At 43.4% G+C, this 27,681-nt stretch overlaps 1 protein-coding gene across 1 annotated transcript in view; it reads right to left on the bottom strand.

Annotated features, from left to right (window-relative positions):
- Positions 1–27,681, bottom strand: part of kcnh3 (potassium voltage-gated channel, subfamily H (eag-related), member 3) — a gene marked incomplete at both ends in the record, with an annotated part of 760,365 nt that overhangs the window by 265,252 nt on the left and 467,432 nt on the right. Inside the window, one exon of the mRNA XM_084311435.1 lies at positions 10,935–11,168. Coding sequence (XP_084167561.1) covers positions 10,935–11,168 — 234 coding nt within the window. The remainder of the gene's footprint in view (positions 1–10,934; positions 11,169–27,681) is intronic.

The raw sequence follows: 27,681 nt of genomic DNA, 5'->3' as shown, positions 1-27,681 counted from the left end.
CGCACCCCCCCCGAAGCTGGGATCATTACAAAGGCATGTTTTATGATGGGGTTCGGTCAAATATACGTTACCTTTGTCACCAGGTCTACCAAAACCCTGTCCACTCTTGCTCCAAGTGTCTTGTAGTCTGGTGAAAACGCACGTTATCATCCATAAGTGTGATCGTTTTGTCCTCTTCATAATAATCTCCAAAATTTCGCGATCGCCATTGGTACCTCTCTACTCACTGCTGCTCTCTCTCGAACGCTCTCAACTCCGGCATGAGAGCCCCCCACACTAAACTAGCCCAGTTCAAAAGGTAGGCGATACTGCCACCTATCGGGATTCGATCGGCATTTCAATTCTAATTTACTCAGAGGTACCAGGAACACACACCACTTGACTGTTGACTGTTTAGAATAATAATAATCACAAAAACAAAACAAAAGAAAAAATGCGAGAAGTCGTTTTTGGCTTTGAAAAACGAGAAATCACGTTTTTGGCAGCCAATGAGTTATGATAGAGCAGTTTAATATTAAAATAGAATCTACTGTTATGGTTTGTATAGCGACCCCAATTGCACGACACAGACAGGTAATCAGAGTTAGCCAAAGCAAGGGCATGATTTATTAATACAAAAAAAGCGGCACTCAGCCTTTAAGGGGGTAAAAACATCAACGTCCATGAACACAAAAAAAGGCTGCACTGTGCCTTTAACGGGCGAACAGGCTGGGAAAAAAGTAACAGGAATATCTTCGTCCCTACACCTAGTAGGGCTCGGCTCTGCAGCTCTGCCAAGGAATCTTCTTCCTCCCGACCAGACGCTGCCGAGGGGCAACGCAGCACACAGGGGGTCCGAGGGGAACGGGGTGAGAAACGGGCATCCTCCGTGGAGTAATAGGGAGCGATGGCGAGCCTCACCCCAGGAACGAGGACCATGAAGAGGGAGTAGGGAAGGAGCCGGCACGACCTCTGGAGTGGGAACACTGGAATCCTCCCATGAAGTAATAGAGAGCGAAGACGGTGTCCCACTCCAGGAAAACGGCGACAGGTGGTGATGGGTGGCTTGACGTCTCTCGTTGGGCTGCATGCAGGATTCCTCCAGCCCTCACAGTACCCCCCCTCCACGGGAGCCACCCAGCGACCAGCCAGGCCCACAGGGGCGGGAATGCAGGAAAAAAATATATATCTCAGAGAGGCACCAGGGAACTGACCTTGCTAGCTGAAGGGACAGTCCTAGCAGTGGGGAACAGGGTAGCTACACACAAAGTGGAGGCCATGCTAGCAGGGGAAGCTACACATAAAGTGGGCTAGCAGAGGGAACAGGGTTAGCTGCCAGGGCATAGCAAGCTACAGGGCCTATGCTAGCTGTAAGGCTACATCCACATAGAGGCTGTGCAAGCTGCTGGAGCTAAGCTAGCAGACTGCTGGACTAGCTGAGGAAGCCGGTTAGCTGCAGGGGCTTAGCTAGCTACAGGGCCTATGCTAGCTGTAAGACTACATCAACATAGAGGCTGCGCTAGCTGGTTAGCTGCAGGGGCTAAGCTAGCAGACGGCTGGACTAGCAGCGGAGAACAAGCTGGCTGAAAAGACAGACCTAGCTGTGGGGAAGCTACACATGGGGTTAGCTGCAGGGGCTGTCTCACATACACTGTCTGTGCCGGCTGGGGTCGTCGACTGGTCGGCTCGTACTGTTATGGTTTGTATAGCGAACCCAATTGCACGACACAGACAGGTAATCAGAGTTAGCCAAAGCAAGGGCATGATTTATGAATACAAAAAAAGCGGCACTCAGCCTTTAAGGGGGTAAAAACATCAACGTCCATGAACACAAAAAAAGACGGCACTGTGCCTTTAACGGGCGAACAGGCTGGGAAAAAAGTAACAGGAATATCTTCGTCCCTACACCGAGTAGGGCTCGGCTCTGCAGCTCTGCCAAGGAATCTTCTTCCTCCCGACCAGACGCTGCCGAGGGGGTCCGAGGGGACACAGGGGGTCCGAGGGGAACGGGGTGAGAAACGGGCATCCTCCGTGGATCCTCCGCAGGATTCCTCCAGCCCTCACAATCTACAGTATGTGACCCTACATAAGACACCTGCATGGACCAAACCTTCTGTTTAGAGAGGTGGAGCAAGTCTCCAAATCTACAATTTGATTTTGAGCTCACAATTCAATGAAATTATTGAGCGCTCAATTCAGCATTGTTACACAGTATGGACGGATGGACAGATGGAAGGATGGACGAAAGGATTTAATGACGTCTGTGCCATTCATTCCACACGGTTAACAATCCTTCTAATTATTCTTTTTGTGCTACCGATGACGAAATAAGTGAGGGAAGGGATGACATTTCTCTCTGAATTACCGGTCGGCTAACATCAATCATCCAGAAATGAGCGGCCGCCAGTGAATGAGGGGTCGGGGTGTTCCTATTCCCTTCAGATACATAATCACATCTTCTGCCACTGTGACATTCAAGGGATGCATTATCCCAGCAGCACCAGCAGCTACTGTAAAACCACACTTACATTCACCTCTGTGCTTCGGCCCAGATGAAAAAGCTCCCATGAAGCTGCCTCGTACACGTTCAATACACCAGAACCCCCCGCAGGGAGAACCGGGGTTCTTTTTGATTCTCCACCGCTACCTCGACTACCAACTACTGTGTTGAATTTGAACTGATTCTACGTTGAGGTGACTCATACCCAGAGCAGGTTGTGCTGCTGGTGTTTGATAAAGTGGAAATAAAACTATAATCTTTTCTACAACATACATAATATGTTAGATACATTATATAGTAATAATAGTAATAATAGTAATAATTATATGCAAATATACACTCTGACTGCTGTTATGATAGGGTTAGGGTCTTTACTCTAGGGTACATTTGAAAAAGAAACGCAATATCACTTAATACGGACTGTATTGATCTATTTGTGAAATAAATCTCGTATCGTTACCGGGCTGATCAGGCTTAAGAAGTTAATGAAACACCATGAGGCCAATAAAGGTTTAATACGACTCTACTACAGCTAACAACTGATCTCCTGTTCTGATTATTCATCCAAACAAAGGGAGAAAACACTGTGTCCTGGAGCACCGTTTGGCCCCCACAGAGTTTCCTGCCCACATTAAGTCTTTTAAACCTATGGGCCCCTCCTGGGGCCCAAATACCACTGCTGCTTCTCTGTACCGTAACTCTTTGAGTATTTGCATCGGAAAAAGCTCAGCGCCATCTGTTGTGTCCTCACATTACAGGTTGAAGCTGTACTTCCCAAGAGTCTCCACTATGGGGCGTAGTTAATAGAATGCCATGTTATGCCTACAGGTGAAGTGCAGAAGAAGAGTACACGATGCTCGATGATATTACCCTGCTGTAACATGCTGTAACCTAACGTGCTTAACTAAAAGGCTAAAGAGTAATCCTGTATCCGGAGTCTTATTAATACACCTCTACCTACATACAAAATACTACGGACGTACGCCATAACAATTGGCGGCGAGTGAAGTTGAACCGGGGAATTTTTTAACGACGTTTTTACTACAGGAGAAATGGCTAATTTACATGTGCCTTCTCCGACGGCGTTTTTACCTTGCCCCGGAGAACCTACTATGCCGTTCAAGACTTGGCACCAGATGTTCACGAATTACATGCTGGTAATAAATGCGACTGGAAATGGCTGGTCCGAAGCTCGGAAGAGAGCTACCCTTCTACATTGTCTTGGTACCGAGGGTCAGCGGATTTTCTACACATTGCCAGATACAGGTGATTCTGTGGCTGCGGCGGTGGCAGCGCTGGATGCACATTTCACTCCAAGAATCAACGTAGTAGTCGAGCGACACACGTTCAGAAAGCGTGCACAAGCACCGCATGAAAGCATTGCACAATACATTGTTGCTTTGCGTGACCTAGCTACCATATGTGATAATAAAACGGAGGAAAATCTCCGGGATCAGTTGATTGAACATGTAGCTAGCCCACAGATAAGGGAACGTCTGCTGCTTGAACCAGGTTTGACGCTGGACAAAGCTATCAATCTAGCTACACAGTTTGAAGCGGCTGCATTTCATGCTAAAGCTATAAGTACAGAGCGTGCTGCTCCAGTACAGGCCGTGATTCCGCGGTCTCAGAATACTTTCAAGAAACGGGACTGGCAGCTCTCCCGTCCAGCTAAACCTGCTACTGATTCTGCTTCCACTCGCTCTTGCTACCGATGTGGCTCAGGAAGCCACCTGGCGAACTCTTCACAATGTCCAGCGGTAAAAGTGACTTGCAAATTATGCCAGAAAACAGGACATTTTGCTCGTGTCTGCCGTGCTAAAACAGAGTCGGTGAGTACAGTGGAAATTCCAGAAACTACAGTGCTATGCTTGGGAGCTTCTGACATTACAAAAAGGATTGTGTGCAATGTGCATGTACACACACCTACTACCCAGGTTCAGGAATTGAGACTGGTTGTGGACACATGCTCAGCAGTATCCATAATGCCACTGTCTACTTATGAGAAATACTTCAGTGAAACTACCCTATCTGCACCTACTGTTCGGCTGGTGTCGTACATCAAGGCTAGCATACCTGTCATGGGGTGCCTACAGGCTCAGGTGAGGAGAGACAATGTCACGGTCCCTGCTACATTTTACGTTGTGGATAAAGGAACTCCCCTGCTGGGAATGGACCTGTTGACTGCACTCCACCTCTGCATTAGTGGAACTACTGTCCTCCCCTCCTCCGCTCCTACGCCGTCTACACCTGCCCCTGTGATGGCTACTACTGTCACAGCTCCTACGGCATTTGGCTGGTCAAAAGGCTTTGTGCATTGTGTAAAAATGTACCCTACTGTTAAGCCAGTCCACCAGAAGTTACGCCGCTTGCCTTTCACGGTCAGGGACGCCGTCTCTACTGATACTACTACTACTACTGCTACTACTGCTGCTGCGGATACTACTGCTACTACTGATACTACTACTACTACTGCTACTACTGCTGCTGCTACTACTGCTGCTGCTACTATTACTGTAGTGCAATCCCCAGGCCATCAGGCTGCTAAACGAACAATGAATGAACACTACACAACAACAACCACCAAACGCACATAGCACACACATCCACACGCACACACTCACTTTAAACAAACACACTGTAGCACCCACTCCACACACTTTATAGCACACACCCACTTTAAAAAGGATTGCACTACAACTCGTACACCTTACTGTAAATTGTACCTAAAATTGTACCTCATCCCATTTCTGCTTTGCACTAGATAGTACTGTACATTAGTACACTGCATAGTATTGTATATTATATGGTAACTCAGAACATTGTACATATGTCTATACCGAACACTGTGACCTCATTTTTCTTCTTCTAAATTACATGCTTATTATGTTATTTGATACTATCTTGTCTAGCACAGTCTCTGGAGCGTAACAGTAAGAAGCATTTTGTATGAAAGTATTCTGTACTTCTGTATGACAACTATTAAAGAACTTGAACTTGAACTACTGCTTCTACTGACTCTGCTATGGATGTGGAGCCCGAGATAGTAGCACACATCGCTGCTACACTCAGTGCCCTGTCGGTGACTGAGTTTGGGGCTGCTTGCTCTACCTGCCCTGAAGTGACTGCACTGCGTGGTCAGATTAACAGGGGTTGGCCTCACTCAGCGAAATCAGTGAGCCAAGATCTGATCGCATACTTCACGATCAGAGAGGAACTGTCAGTCAAAGACAATTACGTCCTCAGAGGCAACCGCCTCATCGCACCAGTGTCCTTACGCCATACATTGCTCACACTGGCACACGAGAGCCACCAGGGGGTCGTACGCACTAAGCAGCGTCTGCGGGATCTCTATTGGTGGCCGAAGATGGACTCTCAGGTTCAGGCCGACATATCCAAATGTGTCTCTTGTCAGTATAATGACAAGACGGCCAAGATTTATTTTGCACCACTACAGCCAGTTCCACTGCCAGACGGCCCGTGGAAGAAGCTAGGCCTCGACATAGTCGGGCCCTTCGAGTCAGCTGTGCCAGCCTGCCGTTACGCGATCGTCCCCAAAGCACACCCGAGATACAGTGCACCAATGACAGTGAAAAAGAAGATTGGCAAAAGCACCTTTCTGCTCAGTGATGGAAAGAAATGGAACGCATCCCGTCTGGCTCACACTTCGAACACTCCAGATGAGCAGGACTTAAGGATCCGCCCTGCCCTGACAGCGCTCAGCGGTCACACTCCAGCACAGTCGCGGGCAAGAAACAAGCCTAGATGGCATCAGGACTTTGTTGCACACTGAGTGAGAACTAAGAGTAATATTGGTTGAGCATATATAATTAAATCTTGATAATGATTGAATAACCTGTGCTCACTTTGTTTAATGATTACCTTGAGTTACCCGTTTTATGATACTGACTGTTGGTTCAGTTTACTTAAGAAAGTGAAAAAGAAAAAGTAACAAATTTGCATAATGCTGAGTAGCAAGTAACATTCTTTCACAGAGAAGGGAGATGTTGTGTCCTCACATTACAGGTTGAATCTGTACTTCCCAAGAGTCTCCACTATGGGGCGTAGTTAATACAATGCCATGTTATGCCTACAGGTGAAGTGCAGAAGAAGAGTAGACGATGCTCGATGATGATACCCTGCTGTAACATGCTGTAACCTAACGTGCTTAACTAAAAGGCTAAAGAGTAATCCTGTATCCGGAGTCTTATTACTACACCTCTACCTACATACAAAATACTACGTACGTACAACATAACACCATCTCACATATATTGCCTTTTACAGTAATCCAAAAACTGTGGGAATTATTGAGGAAGTAAACACAAGTAGAATTCTACCTGCTTCAAGATCAACCACTAAGGTCAAAATTCTGCCTTAAAAAAAGTGAGTAGAAATTCGCCTAAAAGCATAATCTAAAAATGTATTGCAGTTGCATAACAGTTTGATACACACTCAAAACATACAGTAAGTTCAAACAATAACAGACATTGAAAGCTGAAGAAGTTCTGAAAAAGGGGTGAAAAGCACTTACTCACAGCACATTCTCTGACAATTACACAGCAATAACAACTAAATATACCCAGGCGGACTGTATCAGGCTTAGGCTCAAAACCACCCCGCTGAGGGGAAGCGACTGCAAGAAAAGCCATTCCATTTCAACAATTTACACAAATGTGGAAACTCAAGAGATGCATTCGAGATGTTCTCATCAATATTTGATATGTGAAGCGGCACCATAATTGCCACGCTGTTTGAACCTTGTCGAGGCCCCTGGTTTGATTGTTTCATTAGACGCCGTCGACAAACCACAGCGACAGTATCAGTTGTTACAGGCTTCCTGTCGTACGTCTGCTACATTTTAGTACATAATAAACACATGTCATGAACTGCATCAGTTGTTACAGGCTACATGTCGTACGTCTGCTGTGTTTTAGTACATAATACACACGTCATGAACAGCATCAGTTGTAACAGGCTACATGTCGTTCGTCTGCTGTGTTTTAGTACATAATACACACGTCATGAACTGCATAAGTTGTTACAGGCTACATGTCGTACGTCTGCTGTGTTTTAGTACATAATACACACGTCATGAACAGCATCAGTTGTAACAGTAACAGGCTACATGTCGTTCGTCTGCTGTGTTTTAGTACATAATACACACATGTCATGAACAGCATCAGTTGTACAGTAACAGGCTACCTGTCGTACGTCTGCTATGTATTAGTATATAATAAACACATGCCATGAACAGCTCATGTGACTCAGATCTTCTCACAACAGTGTGAACAGGACAAATCACACGGAATCTGATCTTTTCAATTCTGATTTGGGCCACTTTCATAATATGGTCCTAAATCAGATACAGGTCTGATTTATTTTGCAACGCGACCTCCGTCTGTACAGTCATGCGACTTTCACTCTAGATCGACATTCGTCACTTTATTGTTCATTTGCGCATTTGGGGTCAGTTCAGGAGCGTGACCTGTTCACACTGGAGTCTGATAGTGGCCACATTTATAAAATAATGTGAACACAGCCAAACAAAACCAGATCTGGATCTGAGCAATAAATCAGAGTGGAGCACTAAAGCTTGCAGTGTGAACGGAGCTCTGTTGTACTGTGTTAGAGAATCCCTTTTGGTCCCAAACAATAGATTAATTCACACCTAACTGAGAGGCCAAGGCCTACAACCCACACCCCTTTCTTGATTAAGATCAAGACGTCTCCGCCTATTCTTCAGTGTGTCTCCTACTGTAGCTGGCCAGAGGAGAGCACCCCTCAGCCAAAGCTCATTTAACCCACATGTATATTTGTTTTACTGTTAAACCTATTTTGATCATAAGATCTGTCTACGATATAATTGATGAATCCGGTTTCCACCACAACTGACACCGTCTGCTACATATTAGCACCTAATAAACACATGTCGTAAACATACCGACGTGTCTGCTACATAATACATGTCATCGTGCTAAAACAAGTCGCCCGCTCTATATTGACACACGGACTTCCTCCTGGCCTGTTCTCTCCGCGGCTGGGTGGCTGTCTATCAAAAGACGCATGTTCATCGCGGTAGATGCTGCGGGACAAATCCTAGCCTGAGACCCGTGAGCATGTAGCTAATGCATTTATGCCGGCGGGAGGCCGCTTGAAAAGCTGTGTCAGGTATATCGGGTTTGGATTTGTCCCAGATTGACTGGAACACCGTCATGAACAATGGAGGAGGCATGCTGTTCCGTTCTGCCGTCTCATGCATCTGCAAATCAGGGGGCATGCGAGGATAAGCGCCGTCGATGGACGATCGGCCATCAATAAATACTAGGGGTGTAACGGTACACAAAAACCACGGTTCGGTACGTACCTCGGTTTTGAAGTCACGGTTCGGTACAGGTTTTTGGTACAGTGGGGGAAAGTTTGGCTTTCCATGTTCCACTCAGGGGTGATGTAGTGTGCAGTAACTAATTGTACATGTAGGGCTGATAACGAATATTCTATATTGAAATTAATAATCGACTTGTAAAGAATTTTTTTTTATGATAATTATATTAGATTGTGAAAAAAACAGCCCCCGGTGGGCGGTTGTTAGTGGTTAACATACCATTGTATTCATTCGGTACACAGCCGTTCGGTACGCTACGGTACACACTGAAGCGGTTCGGTACGGATACGTGTACCTTTACACCCCTAATAAATACACGTTTGTTTGTTTGTTGTCGTCTGTTTGGCGACGGCGTGGATGTGATGATTGAAGTTCTTTATTAGGAATAACCCCTTGAGATTTAGCATCTCGTTTTCGAGGGGCTCCTAGACACAATGCAATGTATGCACATTTTCCCCCAATAAATTATAAAAAAAACATTAGACAACAAAACTGAATCTACAACAACAAAATCAACCAAGAAATATACAAAACAAGTAAACCAACAGACGAGATGACAAAATACAAAAGGACAAACAAAACATAAGTCAAGCAAGGATAGGAATGGATCGGTCATTCGCAAAGATCAGTCATGAATGTCATAAAAGTCATGATAGTATGCAGTATATTTGGAGTGACTGTTAAATTAAACTGTTAAATAAAAAGAAATTAATACAAAAATACAAAGTTATTATTACATTAGTTAATCGTTAGTCATTATCTATAAATGATAAACGCCGCTCCGTCTCGTGCTCTGCGTCCTCGTTTGCTCCGGATTTTGCGATCAGCCTGATAAAGAGTCACCAGGCCTGCACCTGATTAAGATGAATACTGTATAAACACATCACTGAAACGTCGTCTCCGGGCCCTCGGGGGCCGGGGGGGAGAGGAGCTGTGGTGACGTGACGCAGGAAACTGTATGTAAATGTGTTGCTTCCTCCGTCTGCGCCGAGAGGACTGTACCCATGCTAACGGGGGGCTCACCGATAAAAAGCATGAAACGACTTTCAATTAGTAATTTATGTCTGTTTGCGAGAGACTAGCTGCCCCATCCATACAGGTCTTTGTTAAAAGCTTCTATCTCAGACCAGCAGATGTGTGGAGTATTGTGTGTGTGTGTGTGTGTGTGTGTGTGTGTGTGTGTGTGTGTGTGTGTGTGTGTGTGTGTGTGTGTGTGTGTGTGTGTGTGTGTGTGTGTGTGTGTGTGTGTGTGTGTGTGTGTGTGTGTGTGTGTGTGTGTGTGTGTGTGTGTGTGTGTGTGTGTGTGTGTGTGTGTGTGTGTGTGTGTGTGTGTGTGTGTGTGTGCGTGCGTGCGTGCGTGCGTGCGTGCGTGCGTGCGTGCGTGCGTGCGTGCGTGCATGCGTGCGTGTGTGCGTGTGTGTGTATATGTTGAGGAGGAGGTGACTTGGGATGAATTGTGTGTAAGCTTGAGAGAAAAAGACATGAAGAGAAATATGGCTGGAGAGAGAGAGAAAGAGAGAAAGAGACAGGGAGAGAGAGAGAGACATCTAGAGACGGGCGTGGTGATGTATCTAGAGAGGGGATGAAGAAAGTTGCTCCCTCTCTCTCTCTCTCTCTCTCTCTCTCTCTCTCTCTCTCTCTCTCTCTCCCTCTCTCCCTCCTCTCTCTCTCCCTCTCTCCCTCCTATATCCCCCTCTCTCTCTCCCTCCTCTCTCCCTCTCTCTCCCTCTTCTCTCTGTATCTCGTCTGTCTGTGTCTCTCATATTGATTCTGAATCAATAGATCCTTCTAGTCTCTTCAGCTACAACTTTCTTCACCCCCTCTAGATACATCTCTAGATCTCTCTCTCTCTCTCTCCCTCCTTCTCTACCCCTCTCTCTCTCTCCCTCCTCTCTCCCTCCCTCTCTCTCCCTCCTCTCTCCCTCCTCTATCTCTCTCTCTCACACACACACACACACACACACACACACACACACACACACACACACACACACACACACACACACACACACACACACACACATACACACATACACACACACACACACACACACACATGTGCCCTCTTACCTCCTTTCTTGTAGAAGATGAGCTCGGTCTTGAACTCCCCTCTGTCGTCCAGGGCTCCCTGGATCTTCGCTGTGAGCTGGTCGCTGGTCTCCGGCCCATACAGGAAGTGACACGCGCAGCTCTTCTGCATGAGCTCGGCGCGGGCGTAGCCGGTGAGCTCACAGAAGCCATCGGAGCAGTAGACGATGGGGTAGAGGGACTGGACCTGGGCGTTTCCCAGGACGAAGTTACTGTCTGCAAGAGTGGAGAGGGACAGAGAGGAGGCGATTAGGATGTTGAAATTATTGGTAATGTGACATTTTATCATGCTGGTTTTGCATCCCTTCCAGTAAGCTTTAAAGATCCCATGAAATTAAAAATGTTTTTTTCCCCCACCATTTTACCAATTCTGTCTGCACCAACATTTCTTTTGGAAAAAGTAGCTAATCAGTGAGCTGCATTCATATGTCAAATCATATGAAATAGGGTCAAATCATATGAAATACGTCAAATCGTATGAAATATGTTACATCATGAAATATGTCAAATCAAATAACATGTTACATGGCAGGAGGTGGACAGAGCAGTGATGTGGTGCTCAACCAACAACCTCCTGCTCAACCCCTCCAAAACCATGCAAATTGCCATAGACTTCAGGACTTCAAAAAAAACACCCATACTCCCAATAACTATCTCAGACCAACCCATAACCCTAACAGAATCATTCAAGTTCCTCGGCACCCACATCAGCAATAAACTCAAATGGGACATTAACACCACTGCCATCATCAAGAAGGCCCAGCAGTACTTCCTCAGGCAACTGAGGAAGTACAGAGTCCAATAATGCCTGCTGGTCCAATTCTACACCGCCATAATACAAAGCATCCTCACCTCCTCACCTCATCCATCACAGTCTGGTACGGTTCCACTGACAAACACACCAAACACAAACTACAACGTATCACCAAGACAGCCTCCAAAATAATTGGCTGCTCCCTCCCCTCTCTGGACTCTATCTACACCTCACGCACAGTCACCCGCTCTGGTAAAATAATCAACGATTGACATATGTCAAATCATATGACATGTTACATCATGAAATAATGTCACATCATATGAAATAATGCAAATCACAGAAGCTTGTAATGCGTTACATGTTGTTTCCATGCATCGTCCTGTCTCTGACCTTAGAATGTGCAGCCAATGGCTTTACAGTGGCTTTACAGTGGCTTTACAGTGGCTTTACAGTGGCTTTACAGTGGCTTTATAGTGGCTTTACAGTGGCTTTACAGTGGCTTTACTGTGGCTTTACAGTGGCTTTATAGTGGCTTTACAGTGGCTTTACAGTGGCTTTACAGTGGCTTTACTGTGGCTTTACTGTGGCTTTACAGTGGCTTTACAGTGGCTTTACAGTGGCCTTATAGTGGCTTTACAGTGGCTTTGCAGTGGCTTTACAGTGGCTTTACTGTGGCTTTACTGTGGCTTTACAGTGGCTTTACAGTGGCTTTACTGTGGCTTTACTGTGGCTTTACAGTGGCCTTATAGTGGCTTTACAGTGGCTTTATAGTGGCTTTACAGTGGCTTTACAGTTACTGGTCATTGTTTTTTTTTATTTATAGGGCAGCGGCTTGAATGCCTGTAACCACTGGTAACTACTTTTGAAAGACTTTTTTTTTTTTATCTCTGTGCATGATATTGCTGTTTCAATGTGGCTTGTTTACAAGGTTCAGTAATAATACCTATGTATTACATTTCATAACACATTTGATATATTTCTCATATCAACACGTGGCAACCATTTAGCAACCACACATAGCAACCGTTTTCTCCTCCAACATGGTGGAGAAAGTGGCATTCCAAACATCGTGCGAAAGGCCTCAGGCCATCGGAGATGCAAAACAGTTTGATAAAAAGCTGAGTGACAGGGAGCTCTGTTGATGAGCTTTGTATAATATATATATATATTATGTGTAATGCACAAAGCTCATGAACAGAGCTATGCGTCTGGATTCCAGAGCGAGCCGCAGAACGGTGTCAGAGTGAGTCAGAGAGCAGCAGGATGTAAACGCTGCCACAGGTCCAGAGTGTGTGGTTCTTTCATCAGTATTCACAGCTAACAGTACATACAGGGGTAATAACACAGGTGCCCCGGTCTGATCCAGGGTCTGTTTCTTTGATAAATTATCTGGAGCTGTTGAGAATGGATATCAGAAGAAGGAGTATGTGTGTGTGTGTGTGTGTGTGTGTGTGTGTGTGTGTGTGTGTGTGTGTGTGTGTGTGTGTGTGTGTGTGTGTGTGTGTGTGTGTGTGTGTGTGTGTGTGTGTGTGTGTGTGTGTGTGTGTGTGTGTGTGTGTGTGTGTGTGTGTGTGTGTGTGTGTGTGTGTGTGTATGTATGTGTTTGTGTCCGCTTGCGTGCGTCAGTGTGTGTCTGTGTAGCCGTGCTTCTACACCCGTGTATGTGATTGGATGGAAATACAGTATGTGTGTGTGTATGTGTGTATATGTGTGTGCGTGCGTGCGTGCCTGTGCGTGTGTGCTCATGCCCATGTGCGTCAGCGTGCGCGCGCGTGTACATGCTTCTACACACATTCATGAGACTGGATGGAATTATGTGTGTGTGTGTGTGTGTGCATGCTCCCACTCAACCTGAAATCTGGAAGCCCTCTACCGACCTCCATGCTCAAAACCCACCTTTTCGCCATAAACAATCCATGAGCTCGTTTTTTTGTATTGTTGTATGCGTGGTGTATTATGTCTGTCTGTTTTCTATCTGCTTGGTTGGACTGCCTGTATTTTTTCAGTTTTTTTTCGTATTGTTCCTGTCTTTTTTTGTTGATCTTTTCTCTCCCGGGATGCGCCCCGGGCCGATGTAACTATTGGTTGACGGGCGCAATATAAATAAATGTATCATATCAATATCATATCATATCATGTGTGTGTGTTTGTGTCCGCGTGCGTCAGTGTGTGTGTGTGTATGCGTGTAGCCGTGCTTCTACACACATTCATATGAGACTGGATGGAATTATGTGTGTGTATATGTGTGTGTGAGTGCACGTGCATGTGTGTTTGTGTCCGCGTGCGTCAGTGTGTGTGTGTGTGTAGCCGTGCTTCTACACATGCATTGACTGGATGGAATTATGTGTGTGTGTGTGTGTGTGTGTGTGTGTGTGTGTGTGTGTGTGTGTGTGTGTGTGTGTGTGTGTGTGTGTGTGTGTGTGTGTGTGCCTATGCGTGTGTGCATGTGCGTGTGTGTGTGTGTCCACGTGCGTCTACAGACGTGCGTGATGCTGGATGGCGTTCTGTCTGTATTTATGTGCAGTATTCATGGGGTATTCATTTAACGCCTGCAGCTTCTCAAATGTAGTAGATATTGCTTAGTACTCAGACCCTCATGCTAATCCATCTCTCCTCAGCACTCTGGGGACCGCTTGGTTTAATATTTCATGGAACAGTGATGGAGGTGTGTGTGTGTGTGTGTGTGTGTGTGTGTGTGTGTGTGTGTGTGTGTGTGTGTGTGTGTGTGTGTGTGTGTGTGTGTGTGTGTGTGTGTGTGTGTGTGTGTCTGTGTGTGCGTGCATGTGTGTGTGTGTATGTGTGTATGTGTGTTTGCACTTGATCATGTGTGCTATGTTGTTGTCATTGAATTGATTTGAGAGGCAGTATTAAGTGTGGTGGGGTGGAGACGAACGGCCAATGAAATCACTTGAGGTTGGCTGTACTTTTGATTACAGCTTAGAAGAAGCCTTTCTAACCAAAGTGTTGAAATACCAACAGCTACAGCAGACCATCTCGCAGCTAGGCTACAGATGTAAACTTCTAGTTTTTGTCTTTGGCAGCCTAGGGCATGTGCACAAGTTGGTTGTGAGGGGCCTACAAATAGCCGGTCTCCCCAAAAGGAAGGCCAAGCAGTTAGCAAGGTACTGCTCAGTATCAGCTATTATAGGAAGCCACTCAATTTGGAGGAGGTGTTGTTTCCTTTACCCATGATTCGTGTCCGATGTGTCTGACAAGTAGTTCAGCCATACTGTATTTAAGCATTACATCACACGCAGGAGTGGTTTGTGACCAATAAACCATGCCTAGGGGTGGTTGTTAGGCCCGAGGCGCAGCCGAGGGTCGTTAGACCCCCCTAGGCATGGTTTATTGGTCACAAATCACGACTGCACGTGGTGTAAAGCTTTTATACAACTGCCAGATTCATCCAACCTTATTTCTATACAATAAACACACATTAATCGAAGATTTATTGAAAAAACCATCCGCCAGAAAAAGTAGTTCCCACAACTCCATGTGGAAGCAGCTTGAAGTGCATCCAACCAAACTAACACATCCAACTGTGTATTATTGGAATGATTGAGAGAAGTTGCCTCATGTGGAAGCAGCTTGAAGTGCATCCAACCAACTAACACATCCAACTGTGTATTATTGGAATGATTGATTGAAAATTTTATTACCAGATGCAGAATGGGTACAATACAGTACGGCTCAATACACACAATTGTTAAGGGAATGCATAGGAAAAAAACGTTTTCTTCGCCCTATTTTTTTATTTATTTCTTTTAGCCTAAACTTAACCAGTTGGAAACCAGGGGTACAGTAATAAAATTAGCAATCAACCAATCAATCAATTCAATAGACCATGCTCACTTAAAACAGCGCTGCTTCTCTCTCAGTCTGACTCTCCCGCTGTTGCAGACAGGAGTGTGTGTGTGTGTGTGTGCGTGTGTGTGTGTGTGTGTGTGTGTGTGTGTCACAGTGTGTGTGTGCGTGTGTGTGTGTATGTGTGTGTGTGTGTGTGTGTGTGTGTGTGTGTGTGTGTGTGTGTATGTGTGTGTGTGTGTTTGTGGGTACGCCAGCGTGACGCGTCGGACAGTGAGAGAGAACGCTGCAGTCAGTAGCAAGAAGGAAGTAGAAATTTAAATCAATCAATTAATCTATCAATCAAACCGCGATTTTTCTTTTGTTCTAGATTGCCTCAAGACCCATCAATTACATCATCCAACATTGTTTAAAATACTAACACGTTCCCCTTGACAGAATCGCTTTATATTTAGTCGTTATGACGCTATCAACATATCCATTTGTTAAAGATTATTGTCCGCCATCTTGTTTTTTCCGACGGAGTGATCCGGCGGAGTGATGTGATTCGGTGGTGGGCGGGTCCTGGGACCAGGAGCGTGGATTATGAAGGATACATACGTGTAAATGGACTGTTTCAGCCAATCAGAATAGAGAAATTTGCATGCCGTTGTATAAGCAGCGTTCTGCCGTCCATGCACTTTGTAACTGGCTGTTCTTTGATACTTTCTGACTGCACTGGCAGTGTTTATGTCCTTTGTATGAGGCTTCCTTGTACTTCTGTTCATGTGGACATAAATAAACATTTCAAATGTGTGTGTGTGTGTGTGTGTGTGTGTGTGTGTGTCTGTGTATATATATGTGTGTGTGTGTGTGTGTGTGTGTGTGTGTGTGTGTGTGTGTGTGTGTGTGTGTGTGTATTCGGCCTGTGGCTCTCCTCTCCAGCTTAATTAGAGTTGATAAGGAGCAGCCATCAGGCCAGCAGCAGTCAATGAGAAGAATCCATCTGATTGGTTAATCACTCATTCCACTGGGAGATGAGCGGCACAGTGGTGTAGTGGTTAACACTGTCGCCTCACAGCTAGAAGGTCCAGGGTTAGATTCCCGCCTTTCTGTGTGGAGTTTGCATGTTCTCCCCGTGCTCGTAAGGGTTTCCCCTCCCGATAAGATAAACCCAATGGAAAAACATGCACAACAGATCACTAAAGCTGTCGCGGTCCCTGACGAAGACGGACAGGAGCACTTGGATTGGTCCCCGGGGCGCGGCCCCACGCCGCAGCCCCTATCTGCTCCCGACTGCCCTTGGGGGGGAAGGACGACGGGATGGGTCAAGCGCAGAGACTCAATTTCATCGGCGACCCAAACATTGCATGTGTGTTCCTGTGTGTGCCGCCCATCGCATCTGTGTGTCACTGCATGATGAATATAGACTTCTTCAAAAAGTCCAGTTTATTTATTATAGAGAGTAGCCGGGAAAGAAGCCCCTCCCACCCCCTCTATGAGGAGCTAGCTAAGATGAGAAGCAGGTTCAGCCATGGGACCCGACCCCCTTCCCCCTCTCCCGACACAGCGCATGTCGCCTCAGGCAGCACTTTGTGCCAGTAGCCATCAGGCTCCAAGGGGGAGGACTGACACGTCCTGAACTTGAGAACTGTTAGAACTGTTAACTGTTAGAACAGTTTGACTCTGAAGGGAATATTTCACTTTAGTAGAACTAAACCAGCAGGTTTATCTCTTATGTGAAGTAATCTACAAGTAAGCTAGCAACCACCGATGTCGTCCGCTGTCAACATCACTGTTCCTTCTGCAGGTGTCAGGCTCCCGATTCACTAAGTAAATATCTATCTAAATATCACACTTCTGAAGTATAAACAAACTTTATTAAAGTGCGACACTATCTGTGTCAAGGATACTTGTTTTCTGAGCTACTGTTGCCGCTGGCAAATTGTCAGTAAAGGAACAATTTCTTACTTGAGGTGTAGTTTTACCAACTGTCAACTTGTCACAGAATGTTTATAATCTTTACATGGCACAACTCAAACCTACAACAAATTAAAAAAGATCTGCTTTTATTAAAAAAAAAAAAAAAAAATACATAATAAAAATCCCAAAACAAACATGTACTATATGTCTGTTTCATTGACAGCAGTAGTTTGTTTATATTTCAGAGGCACGATATTTAGACTCTTCAAAATTGGGTGTTGTGTTGTGGTGGGTATTGACAGCAGACGACAGGGACAGCAGTGGTTGCTGGCTTATTTGTAGATGTTCGTACATAGAGGTAAGACTGCTGAAACCTGACACATTCATATAAAGGGAAATATCCCTTTAACTACTGAACCCTGCATGGACTCACTGTGGCGCATTGTGTTATTATTATTATTACTATTGATCGATTATACATATATAAATTCACTGCATTTATATAGCAGCTTTTATCGAAAAGCGCGTTACAACTTATGCCGGCTCATCAGGAGCAGTTAGGGCTTAAAAGTGTCTTGCTCAAGGACACTTTGCCACTCCAGGCGACTGCTCTACCTCCTGAGCCACTGTCGCCCCCCATATATGTCTGACCAGACCCTCACCTTTCTTTTTTATTTATGTATTATTCTTATTCGTATTATTCTTATTCTTATTCGTATTCTTATTCGTATTCTTATTCGTATTATTCTTATTCGTATTCTTATTCGTATTCTTATTCGTATTATTAGTATTATTATTATTATTATTATTATTATTATTATTATTATTATTATTATTATTATTATTATTATTATTATTATTATTATTATTATTATTATTATTATTATTATTATTATTATTATTATTATTATTATTATTATTATTATTATTATTATTATTATTATTAATAATAATAATATTGTATCTTGTTCTTTACCTTCTACTCTGATATTTCTATTCTCTATTTGATTGTCATTATTATTATTTTTTTTTAAACTTTTTCTGTATATTTTTCTCCCATCCCAATTTAGTCGTTATGCCAATTCCCTTCCTGGTCGTTGCGCGCATTGCCCCACTGTCGGCCTGGGGAGGGTGTAGAACTACCACATGCCTCCTCCGATACATGTGGATACATTCACGCTATTTCCCCCGATCCCCTCCCTGCTGAACAGGCGCCCAGACCGACCAGTAGGAGGAGTCGCTGTTTGCAACGACCACGACTCGTACCCCACCGGCTTCCCACCTGCTAACACTGCCAATTGTGTTAGTAGGGACGACTGACCAAGCCGGAGGTACTGCTGACAGCTGGATTCGATCCCAGAGTCTCTGCGGTGGTAGGCAAGTGCATTCTCCACTGCGCTACCCAGCCGCCCTTGATTGTCATTTCTATTACCCTGCCGGTACTTCCCCTCCCCCTGCCTCTCCCCCTCCCCTCCCCCTGCCTCTCTCCCTCCCTCTTTACTCCACTACATTTCAAAGGAAATATTATACTTCTTACTCCATTATACATTTATCTGAACCCTTACTTCGTCAACTTTAAGAGGATGTAATCAGAGCAGCATAACTGGACCACATACCACTTTAACATAACCTTTAATTAGAGCCGCATAACTGGACCACATACCACTTTAACATAACCTTTAATCAGAGCAGCATAACTGGATCACATACAACTTTAACATAACCTATATAACTCAATGGATGGAGAATACATCTCTACTAGTACTTTTACTTTGAATGGAGTTTTACCTTTACCAGAGTACTCAGTTATCTGGGTATTTCTACGTTTTACTTAATTAAGGACTGTGTACTTCTTCCACCACTGGAGATAACCGTAGGAACAGTGAAGCCTATGACCAGAGTAGTCATTCATACACACACTCTCATTGGACACACTCTCATTGGACACACTCTCATTGGACACACTCTCCAAAGGTCCCCTGAGGGTCCTCGAACCCTACTGTGGAAACCATTGACACGACATCTCATCACGTACAGTACGTGCAATGTAAATAAAGACCCTGTCGACTGTGACCTCATGGCCCCCGTCCCTCCTCCTTCCCATCATCCTCTGGGAGGCAATACTGAGGTCATCAAGTATGACTGATCCTAGGCTACACTGGCCTGGGGACATGGGGATGCGGGGACGCAGGGACAGAGGGCTCTCGTGTGGGGATTAAAAGTCATTCCATAGTAGAATCAAAGCCATTATGGTGCATGCCTTGCTAAAGAAAATAAACACACACATTATATACACAGGGGAGACCCATATGTACTCACAAGCAGGTATACCAACACACACACACACACACACACACCTACACACACACACACACACACACACACACACACACACACACACACACACACACACACACACACACACACACACACACACACACACACACACACACACACACACACACACACACACACACACACACATATATATCTGTCTGTCTGTCTCTTTGTCTGTCTCTATGGAGGGCCATTACTGGTGGTTCTAAAACAATGCCTATATCTATAATTGACGTTGTTGCTGTTTTTCTGTTTCCAGCAGCGATTCATTGCTATTCCCTGTGTTATCTGGTGGTTGATACTGTACACATCCACATATCAATATGACAACAACCATATTGATGGGCATTGAATTGTTGATACATATCTCCTTACACATCCACTATACACATAACAGTCTACATACGCATGAAGATGTTGCCATAATTAGCCAATGGGGACGCTGGATTTGACCCAGCTCCAGACTATCCAATCCAATCCAATGTGCTCCTGGGTTGCCAGTTAATGCTTTCCACCACATGGAATTGAATTAACCAATTAGAGCAATTTGTCATTAAGGCTTGCTTTTCCTCCAATCATCTCCTTACCCCCCCCGCCCCCCCCCCCCCCCCTCCCCAACCCACCTTTGTCTACTTTAATTTAATGTGATCTAAAGTGGGAACTGGCGACGCATGAACATAAACATAATATCTACAAATATTAAAAGGAGACGTAAACAAAAAACATTGTTTTCTACTGTATCAAATGATTTTGATATTGTATAACCTTGTTTATTGTGCATGCATGCACTTGCTCTCCCACCTCCTCTCTCTCTCTCTCTGTGTACCTCTCTCTCTCTCTCTCTCCCTGGGTGCCTCTCTCTCTCCCTCTGCCTATGTGCCTCTCTCTCTCTCTCTCTCTCTCCATGTGTGCCTCTCTCTCTCTCTCTCTCTCTCTCTCTCTCTCTCTCTCTCTCTCTCTCTCTCTCTCTCTCTCTCTCCCTGTGTGCCTTTCTTTCTCTCAGTCCTCTCTATCTCCTTGCTCTCTCTCTTCTTGCTCTCTCTCTCTCCCTCCCTGTGTGCCTCTCTCTCTCAGGAGACAGTGTAGTTTTAATGAGGGTCTTCATGCTCTGTGTCAGCTGGATGGCTCTGTTTCAGTTATGTCACACAGTTGCATGTCAGCTGATGCAGTTTTACAAATGATCACTGGCTCTGGTCTGACAGTGACCCGTGTGTGTGTGTGTGTGTGTGTGTGTGTGTGTGTGTGTGTGTGTGTGTGTGTGTGTGTGTGTGTGTGTGTGTGTGTGTGTGTGTGTGTGTGTGTGTGTGTGTGTGTGTGTGTGTGTGTGTGTGTGTGTGTGTGTGCGTGTGTACTGAATGTGTGTGTGTATGTGTGTGTGCGTTTGCGTTTGTGTGAGAGTACAATGCACACTACACATTATAGAATACATGTGTGTTGGAATGTATACCTACCTAAACATGTACAGATCACACTGCAGGGCTGAGTGTGATACTGCACTGCGTGTGTGCGTGTGTGTGCATGTGTGTCTCTGTGTGTGTGTGTCTGTGTGTGTGTGTGTGTGTGTGTGTGTGTGTGTGTGTGTGTGTGTGTGTGTGTGTGTGTGTGTGTGTGTGTGTGTGTGTGTGTGTGTGTGTGTGTGTGTGTGTCACACATCCGCAGTACTGCGCACTACACATCCGCACACATTCACAGCTGAGATCTGCCCCGTAAAACCACAGTCTTCTGCCCCTGGCCACCACAGCAACTGGCACTAAACTGCCTTCACCGGAGAGTGGTACTCATCCACGTCCCCCACCCATTATGTCCCATGCATTTCTGGAGGACGCTTGTCTAATCATTTACATTATTCACACCATTCACTTCCATTCATTTCAAGACAAAGACAGTAGGTAGGAAGGACAGAAGCTTTGACCTGTAACCTGTATTTAAACACTGACAGCTACTTTAGTGTGGATGTGTCCTTATCTGCAGAGATGCCTCCCTCTTCTTGGATTTTCTTTCTTTCTTTCTTTCTTTCTTTCTTTCTTTCTTTCTTTCTTTCTTTCTTTCTTTCTTTCTTTCTTTCTTTCTTTCTTTCTTTCTTTCTTTCTTTCTTTCTTTCTTTCTTTCTTTCTTTCTTTCTTTCTTTCTTTCTTTTTTTGCTGTGCTGTGTGTTTCTGGGCATCAACCTTTGGGCAGATGTAATATATTTGCGTATTGTAAGATAAGATATTATAATAGATTCCTTTATTGATCCCCTTGGGGAAATTCAGGACGTATTGTGCAATGTGTACGTATTACAAATAAGTACATATATTACATATTCGAAGTGACTTACACACCACACAAGCACACTTAATACACACACACACTGCTGCTACAGTATTTACACTATAGAATAATGTATTTTTGAATGTTTTATCTATCCACTGTTTTGACCTTGTATTGTATCGTTTGTATAGTTCGTTGGATATTGTTCTCTACAATTCTCTCTCATCTATTACGGTTGAGGAGCCGGGAAAAACAAGCATCTCACTTCTTCTGAATGTACTGTATGTAGTTTTAAAAAAGCTGTGAATCTATTCAGCAAATCTTTTTTCTACCTAAAGTCGAACTTTGTTTTTCTGACACCATCTTAGTGGGGAGTTTGATCTAGTGGAATATTTTAAACAGTTTGGTCTGATCTACGTTCACAAACGTGTTGCAGTTACAGTAACGTACAGTAAATTAAAAGATAAAACTATACAATAATTGACAGGTTCAACTGTATGAAGTCAATTGTGAATATGAATATGACTTGTGTAAAGGTTTTAAAAAACAAAACCGTTAACACATTGGTTGCCAACAACGAGATCTCGTTGTTGGCCGTCATGCGTTGGTTGCCAATAACGAGATTTGTCGTTATTTAATCGTTATTTCTTTTATTAGCGATATTCATTCATTTTTCATCCGTCCAGCCTGACATTATCATTGGGAATGGCTCTGAGCTCGAAAAGGGCAAATACTGTCCCCTATCGTCTCCCGGATGGTAATGCACATCATTGGATTGGATTGAGTGAAAAAGTGCATCAGAGAAAAACTCTGCCCCAGGGTTTCCCCACCTCTGGCAAGCAGTGCCGTGTTACCAGATACACTGGCGAGGCTGGAAGCAGCTTGGATCATGCGTTTCGGATTATAATGTTGGATCAATAAACGCAATCAATATTTGGAATGGCGATCAGGAATTGGATTCATCTTTTTGCAGAACATCTGATCTGAGGTAAGGAATCTATGTTACCAGTTTTGGGTTAATCAGAGTTGTTTTTCACAGATTTCACAACGTGTGTGTGTGTGAGTGTGTGTGTGTGTGGCGTTAGGCGCTGAGCGCAGCACGAATAAATGATTTTTCAGCCCGCTTTTGTATCGTGCATAAGAACACAAATACTCTCGATAATCTAGCATTTATTTGAAAACGATACAGAAATCAGCCGGAAAATGACAATGTGTTTTGTGTATTCCAGTAAATGGCTATTTTCGCGGAATTTCTCTGAAATTACTAGAAATCTCCGAAAACTATAATCCGTTTCGTACATGTTGACTGCAAGCAAGTCATTGATAAGCGACGGGTGTATTAGACACATAGCCATAATTTAAGATATAGTTTATGCGTTCGCAAATGTGCTCGTCCTCCCATTCATTAACGTGGTGGCATCCAAGCGATAAATCGCCATATCCGGCTGGCAACCAATGTGTTAAGAACCAGAATCGAAAAGAAGAATTGGAATCGGAATCAGAATCGTAATAATTAAAATCCAAACGATGCCCAACCCTAATTATCATTGGTAAATAGGAAATAAGGGGTCCAAAATTCTGAACATACCGTTTAACCGTTAATGTGAATTTTCTTCTTTTCATTCTATCTTAATGGTCAGTCTCCATTTTCACATCATCATTAGAACGTTAAATAATTTGTAATGAAACACACAAGTCTGGGGAGTAATAGCAGGCTCCAGGCATCCACTACGCTGGCATGTGTGTCATACTCATATTAAATGAAGTTAAATTAAATAATAGGTTCAGACATATCTGCCTCAGCCCTTCAGAATTACCCACAACCCCAGGGGGAGTTATTACCACCTTATTTGCAAACAGCCACATAAAATATGCATTTACTACATCTGCTGCATATGTAATGAATAGATAGCTTTTGGCCCACGGTCTGAATTCCAAATGAATACTCTGAGCTGGTGAACTGGGACTGAAATATCCCTTTTTCCACCAGTTTAGTTCTGGTTCTTGAACCGGTTCCGTACTGGATTCTTGGAACCTTGGTGCTGCGTAGCGAACCAGTCCACGCTTTGAGCAGAACCATTGCGCCATCAACTCCTGAAATCAGCTTTCAGGCAACACTTCACAACACGGCAAGGACAGAGTCAGCCTCGTATTGCAGGTAAAATTTAGAGACATTTTCCCCAGTGAATCTCTTAGTTACATCAGTACTGTGCAACAGCTTCATGTTAGTAGGTTAAGTATCTAATGTTCGCTATTGGCCGATTGTCCTCTGTCATTTAGTTACAATCAGGAGATTCCCACGTCAAATGTGTATTATAAGTTGAGAAATCTAGTGAAATACCTACACGTTCGAATTTTTTTTTGTGCTGTTGCAACGTTCATGTTTGTAGGTTAAGTATTTCATGTTTGTAGGTTAAGTATTTCATGTTTGTAGGTTAAGTATTTCATGTTTGCCATTGGCCAGTTGTCCTCTGGAAATTCCCATGTCAAGTGCGTATTATATTATATTTAAATCAAGTGATATACACAAACTGGATTATTATTATTTTCAGCAAATCTCATACAACAAGACTGTGTTAGCTAGGCAGCGTTGTCTTTAACCCTTTCACTACCACACTGCAAAGGGTTAACACTTTCACTACCACACTACACAGGCGGTTAACCCGTTCACTACCACACTACACAGGCGGTTAACCCCTTTCACTACCACACTACAGAAGGTTAACCCTTTCACTACCACACCACAGAAGGTTAACCCCGTTCACTACCACACTACAGAAGGTTAACCCCGTTCACTACCACACTACAGAAGGCTAACCCCTTTCACTACCACACTACAGAAGGCTAACCCCTTTCACTACCACACTACAGAAGGCTAACCCCTTTCACTACCACACTACAGAAGGCTAACCCCTTTCACTACCACACGTAACCGTCTGTAGTGTGGTATTGAAAGGGGTTAACTTTTTTTGTGTGGTCGTGAAAGGTTTAAAGGTAGGGATGGGAATTGATAAGATTGTATCAATCCGATACCATTATCTATTCTGCTTATCGGTCCGATTCTTTATCGATTCTCTTATCGATCCCTGATAAATTTATAATTTAAATAAATAAATTGGAAATGCAACAGAACTAAGCTGGTTAGAATAACAACATGCAACTTGACATTTCTGATTGTCATTTATTGTTGAGCCCCCATGTTAGAAAAATACAAAAACTGTAAAAAAAAAAAATAACTATAGCCTGCACTTAAATAAAATAATGTATTCGAGATTCTCTTAAGGCGAGACACTACAGGTGAATAGGGTAGAAAATGTAACTAATAGATATCACAATGAAACTTCCCCAGTTGATTACTTATATTAAGACAAGACTTTTTTGTATTACAAGTTTTCTGAAATTGTATGTTTAAATATGCAAATGAGGCATTATCTACTTAAATATGCAATAATTTGCATATAATTCCGGGACAGAAATCTGAACATTGGATAAAGCCATTTTCAAAATTATAGTTTCATTTTGTTGACATATTAGAGCCAAAGGTTATTACAGAGGGGATTTTGGATATCTCTTTTTATCACTCCATAAATCAGAAAATACTCCATTCAGTCCATTTTTATGGTAAAATTCCATATTTCGCCATGTTTTTAGGAATAAAATGTGATATAAATCAGGGTATGAATGCGATATCAACAAACCCTTCTGTAAATACCTTCAGAACATAGATATGAATGGAACTGGAAGGTTTGGTGTATGTGAGTGTTACTGAAGTGGAGATTTCTGGCTCAGAGTATGAGGAAAAACTCTTAAAACTCATTTTTGGGAAAACGCCTTCAAAGTCCTGTATTGTAAAATGCCATACTTTTTTTTTTGAAACAGATATTTACAAACACAATACCTAATCAAACCATTAGTAATAGACAACCTAAACACATGCCTGATAACTGAATAATAATAATAATAATTAATAATAATAATAATAATAATAATAATAATAATAATAATAATAATAATAATAATAATAATAATAATAATAATAATAATAATAATAATAATAATAATAATAATAATAATAATAATAATAATAATAATAATAATAATAATAATAATGATGTTATTGAACTGAACAGAACTACACACAGGCTACAAACAGTGTAGTACAGTGTAGTACCCCCTAATAGGCAAAAGATATTTGAATAGATATCACTATGAAACTTTCCCAGTTTGTTATGTACATATAAACTAAGAAAAAATATATTATATATAAGTTTTCAGAATTTTATGTTTATATATGCAAATGAGGCACTTCCCCATTAAACATTGTGCACATTTATGGATGCAATAAGGTGTGTTATTGACGTTTTATTGTCACTAGTTTCATAGAAGACATGTTTAGGAAGCAAAATATAACAAAATCTCAAAATCAATAAAAAAAGTATATTTGCCTATTCACCTTAAATAAAAAATATTTTTTGAATTTTTTTATTCTTAAACTAATTTAATCTATTGAATAACGACCTGTTGAATGTAACTACAGTTCAATATCTTAAACTAATTTAATCTATTGAACCGTAGTTGCATTCAACAGGTCGTTATTCCTCTGACTTCTGTCTCTGGTCTTTCTTTTTTTTAAACTTTGACCAGTCAGCTGGTTCTTTTAGCGTTTATCGCTTTTTCATCGCATTCATACTTGGTCAACAGAAGCAGGCTGAAAGGGTTCAGATGGGGGGGAAGACACTCTGGGAAAGGCACGGCTGCCGTCCGGGATTCGAACGCGATCAGCCCCAGATCCGTGACGAGCACGGTTGTCCACGGCGCTGAAATAGCACTCGCGGTACGTGGTGAGCTACTGGAGCTCACCACGTCTCTGGTCCCCCTGTCTCTGGTCTTTCAGAAGACCAGCGCACGCACGCACACAAACACACACACACACGCACACACACACACACACACACACACACAATTGAAATGTTTATTTATGTCCACATAAACAGAAGTACAAGGAAGCCTCATACAAAGGACATAATCAATGCGAGTGTAATCAGAAAATTATGAAGAACAGTCAGGTACAAGGTGCATGGGCGGCAGAATAAGCAACTTTGTTTGCCGAAATCAGGCACATTGTCCAGACTGTTCTCCAAAAAAACATCTTGCACATCACTACATTAACGACGGCAGTTACGACACACACACACACACACACACACACACACACACACACACACACACACACACACACACACACACACACACACACACACACACACACACACACACACACACGCACACACATTTAGAATATTTTATTTATGTCCACATAAAGACAAAGTTTAAAGGACACAAATATTAACAGTGCACTTGTACATTGTGGGATTATTCCGAAACAATCGTGCCACAGTGGCAATCAAAGTTAGAGACTCACACGGATGATGAACCTGACAATCAACACACACCTCATGGGTACAGATAGCAGCGTCTTCTCCAAATTGCCCGGCTGCCAATAATTGCTGACACTGAGCAATATTTTGCTAATTGTTTGCCTCTTCTCTTCGGAAGACCGGCCAACTGAAGGCCTCTAACACCCAACTTATGGACATGACCCAGGCTTCCAAATATGAAGACTAAAAGTTTACAGTTGTAGCCAAGTTGTGATATGGTATGGTCTAACAGTTGATATTT

The sequence above is a fragment of the Notolepis coatsorum genome (assembly GCF_963971535.1).
Source record: "Notolepis coatsorum genome assembly, chromosome: 3".
NCBI classification, from domain to species: Eukaryota; Metazoa; Chordata; class Actinopteri; order Aulopiformes; family Paralepididae; genus Notolepis; species Notolepis coatsorum.
Note: the sequence above shows the minus strand (reverse complement) of the source record. Positions and strands in the feature narration are given on the sequence as shown.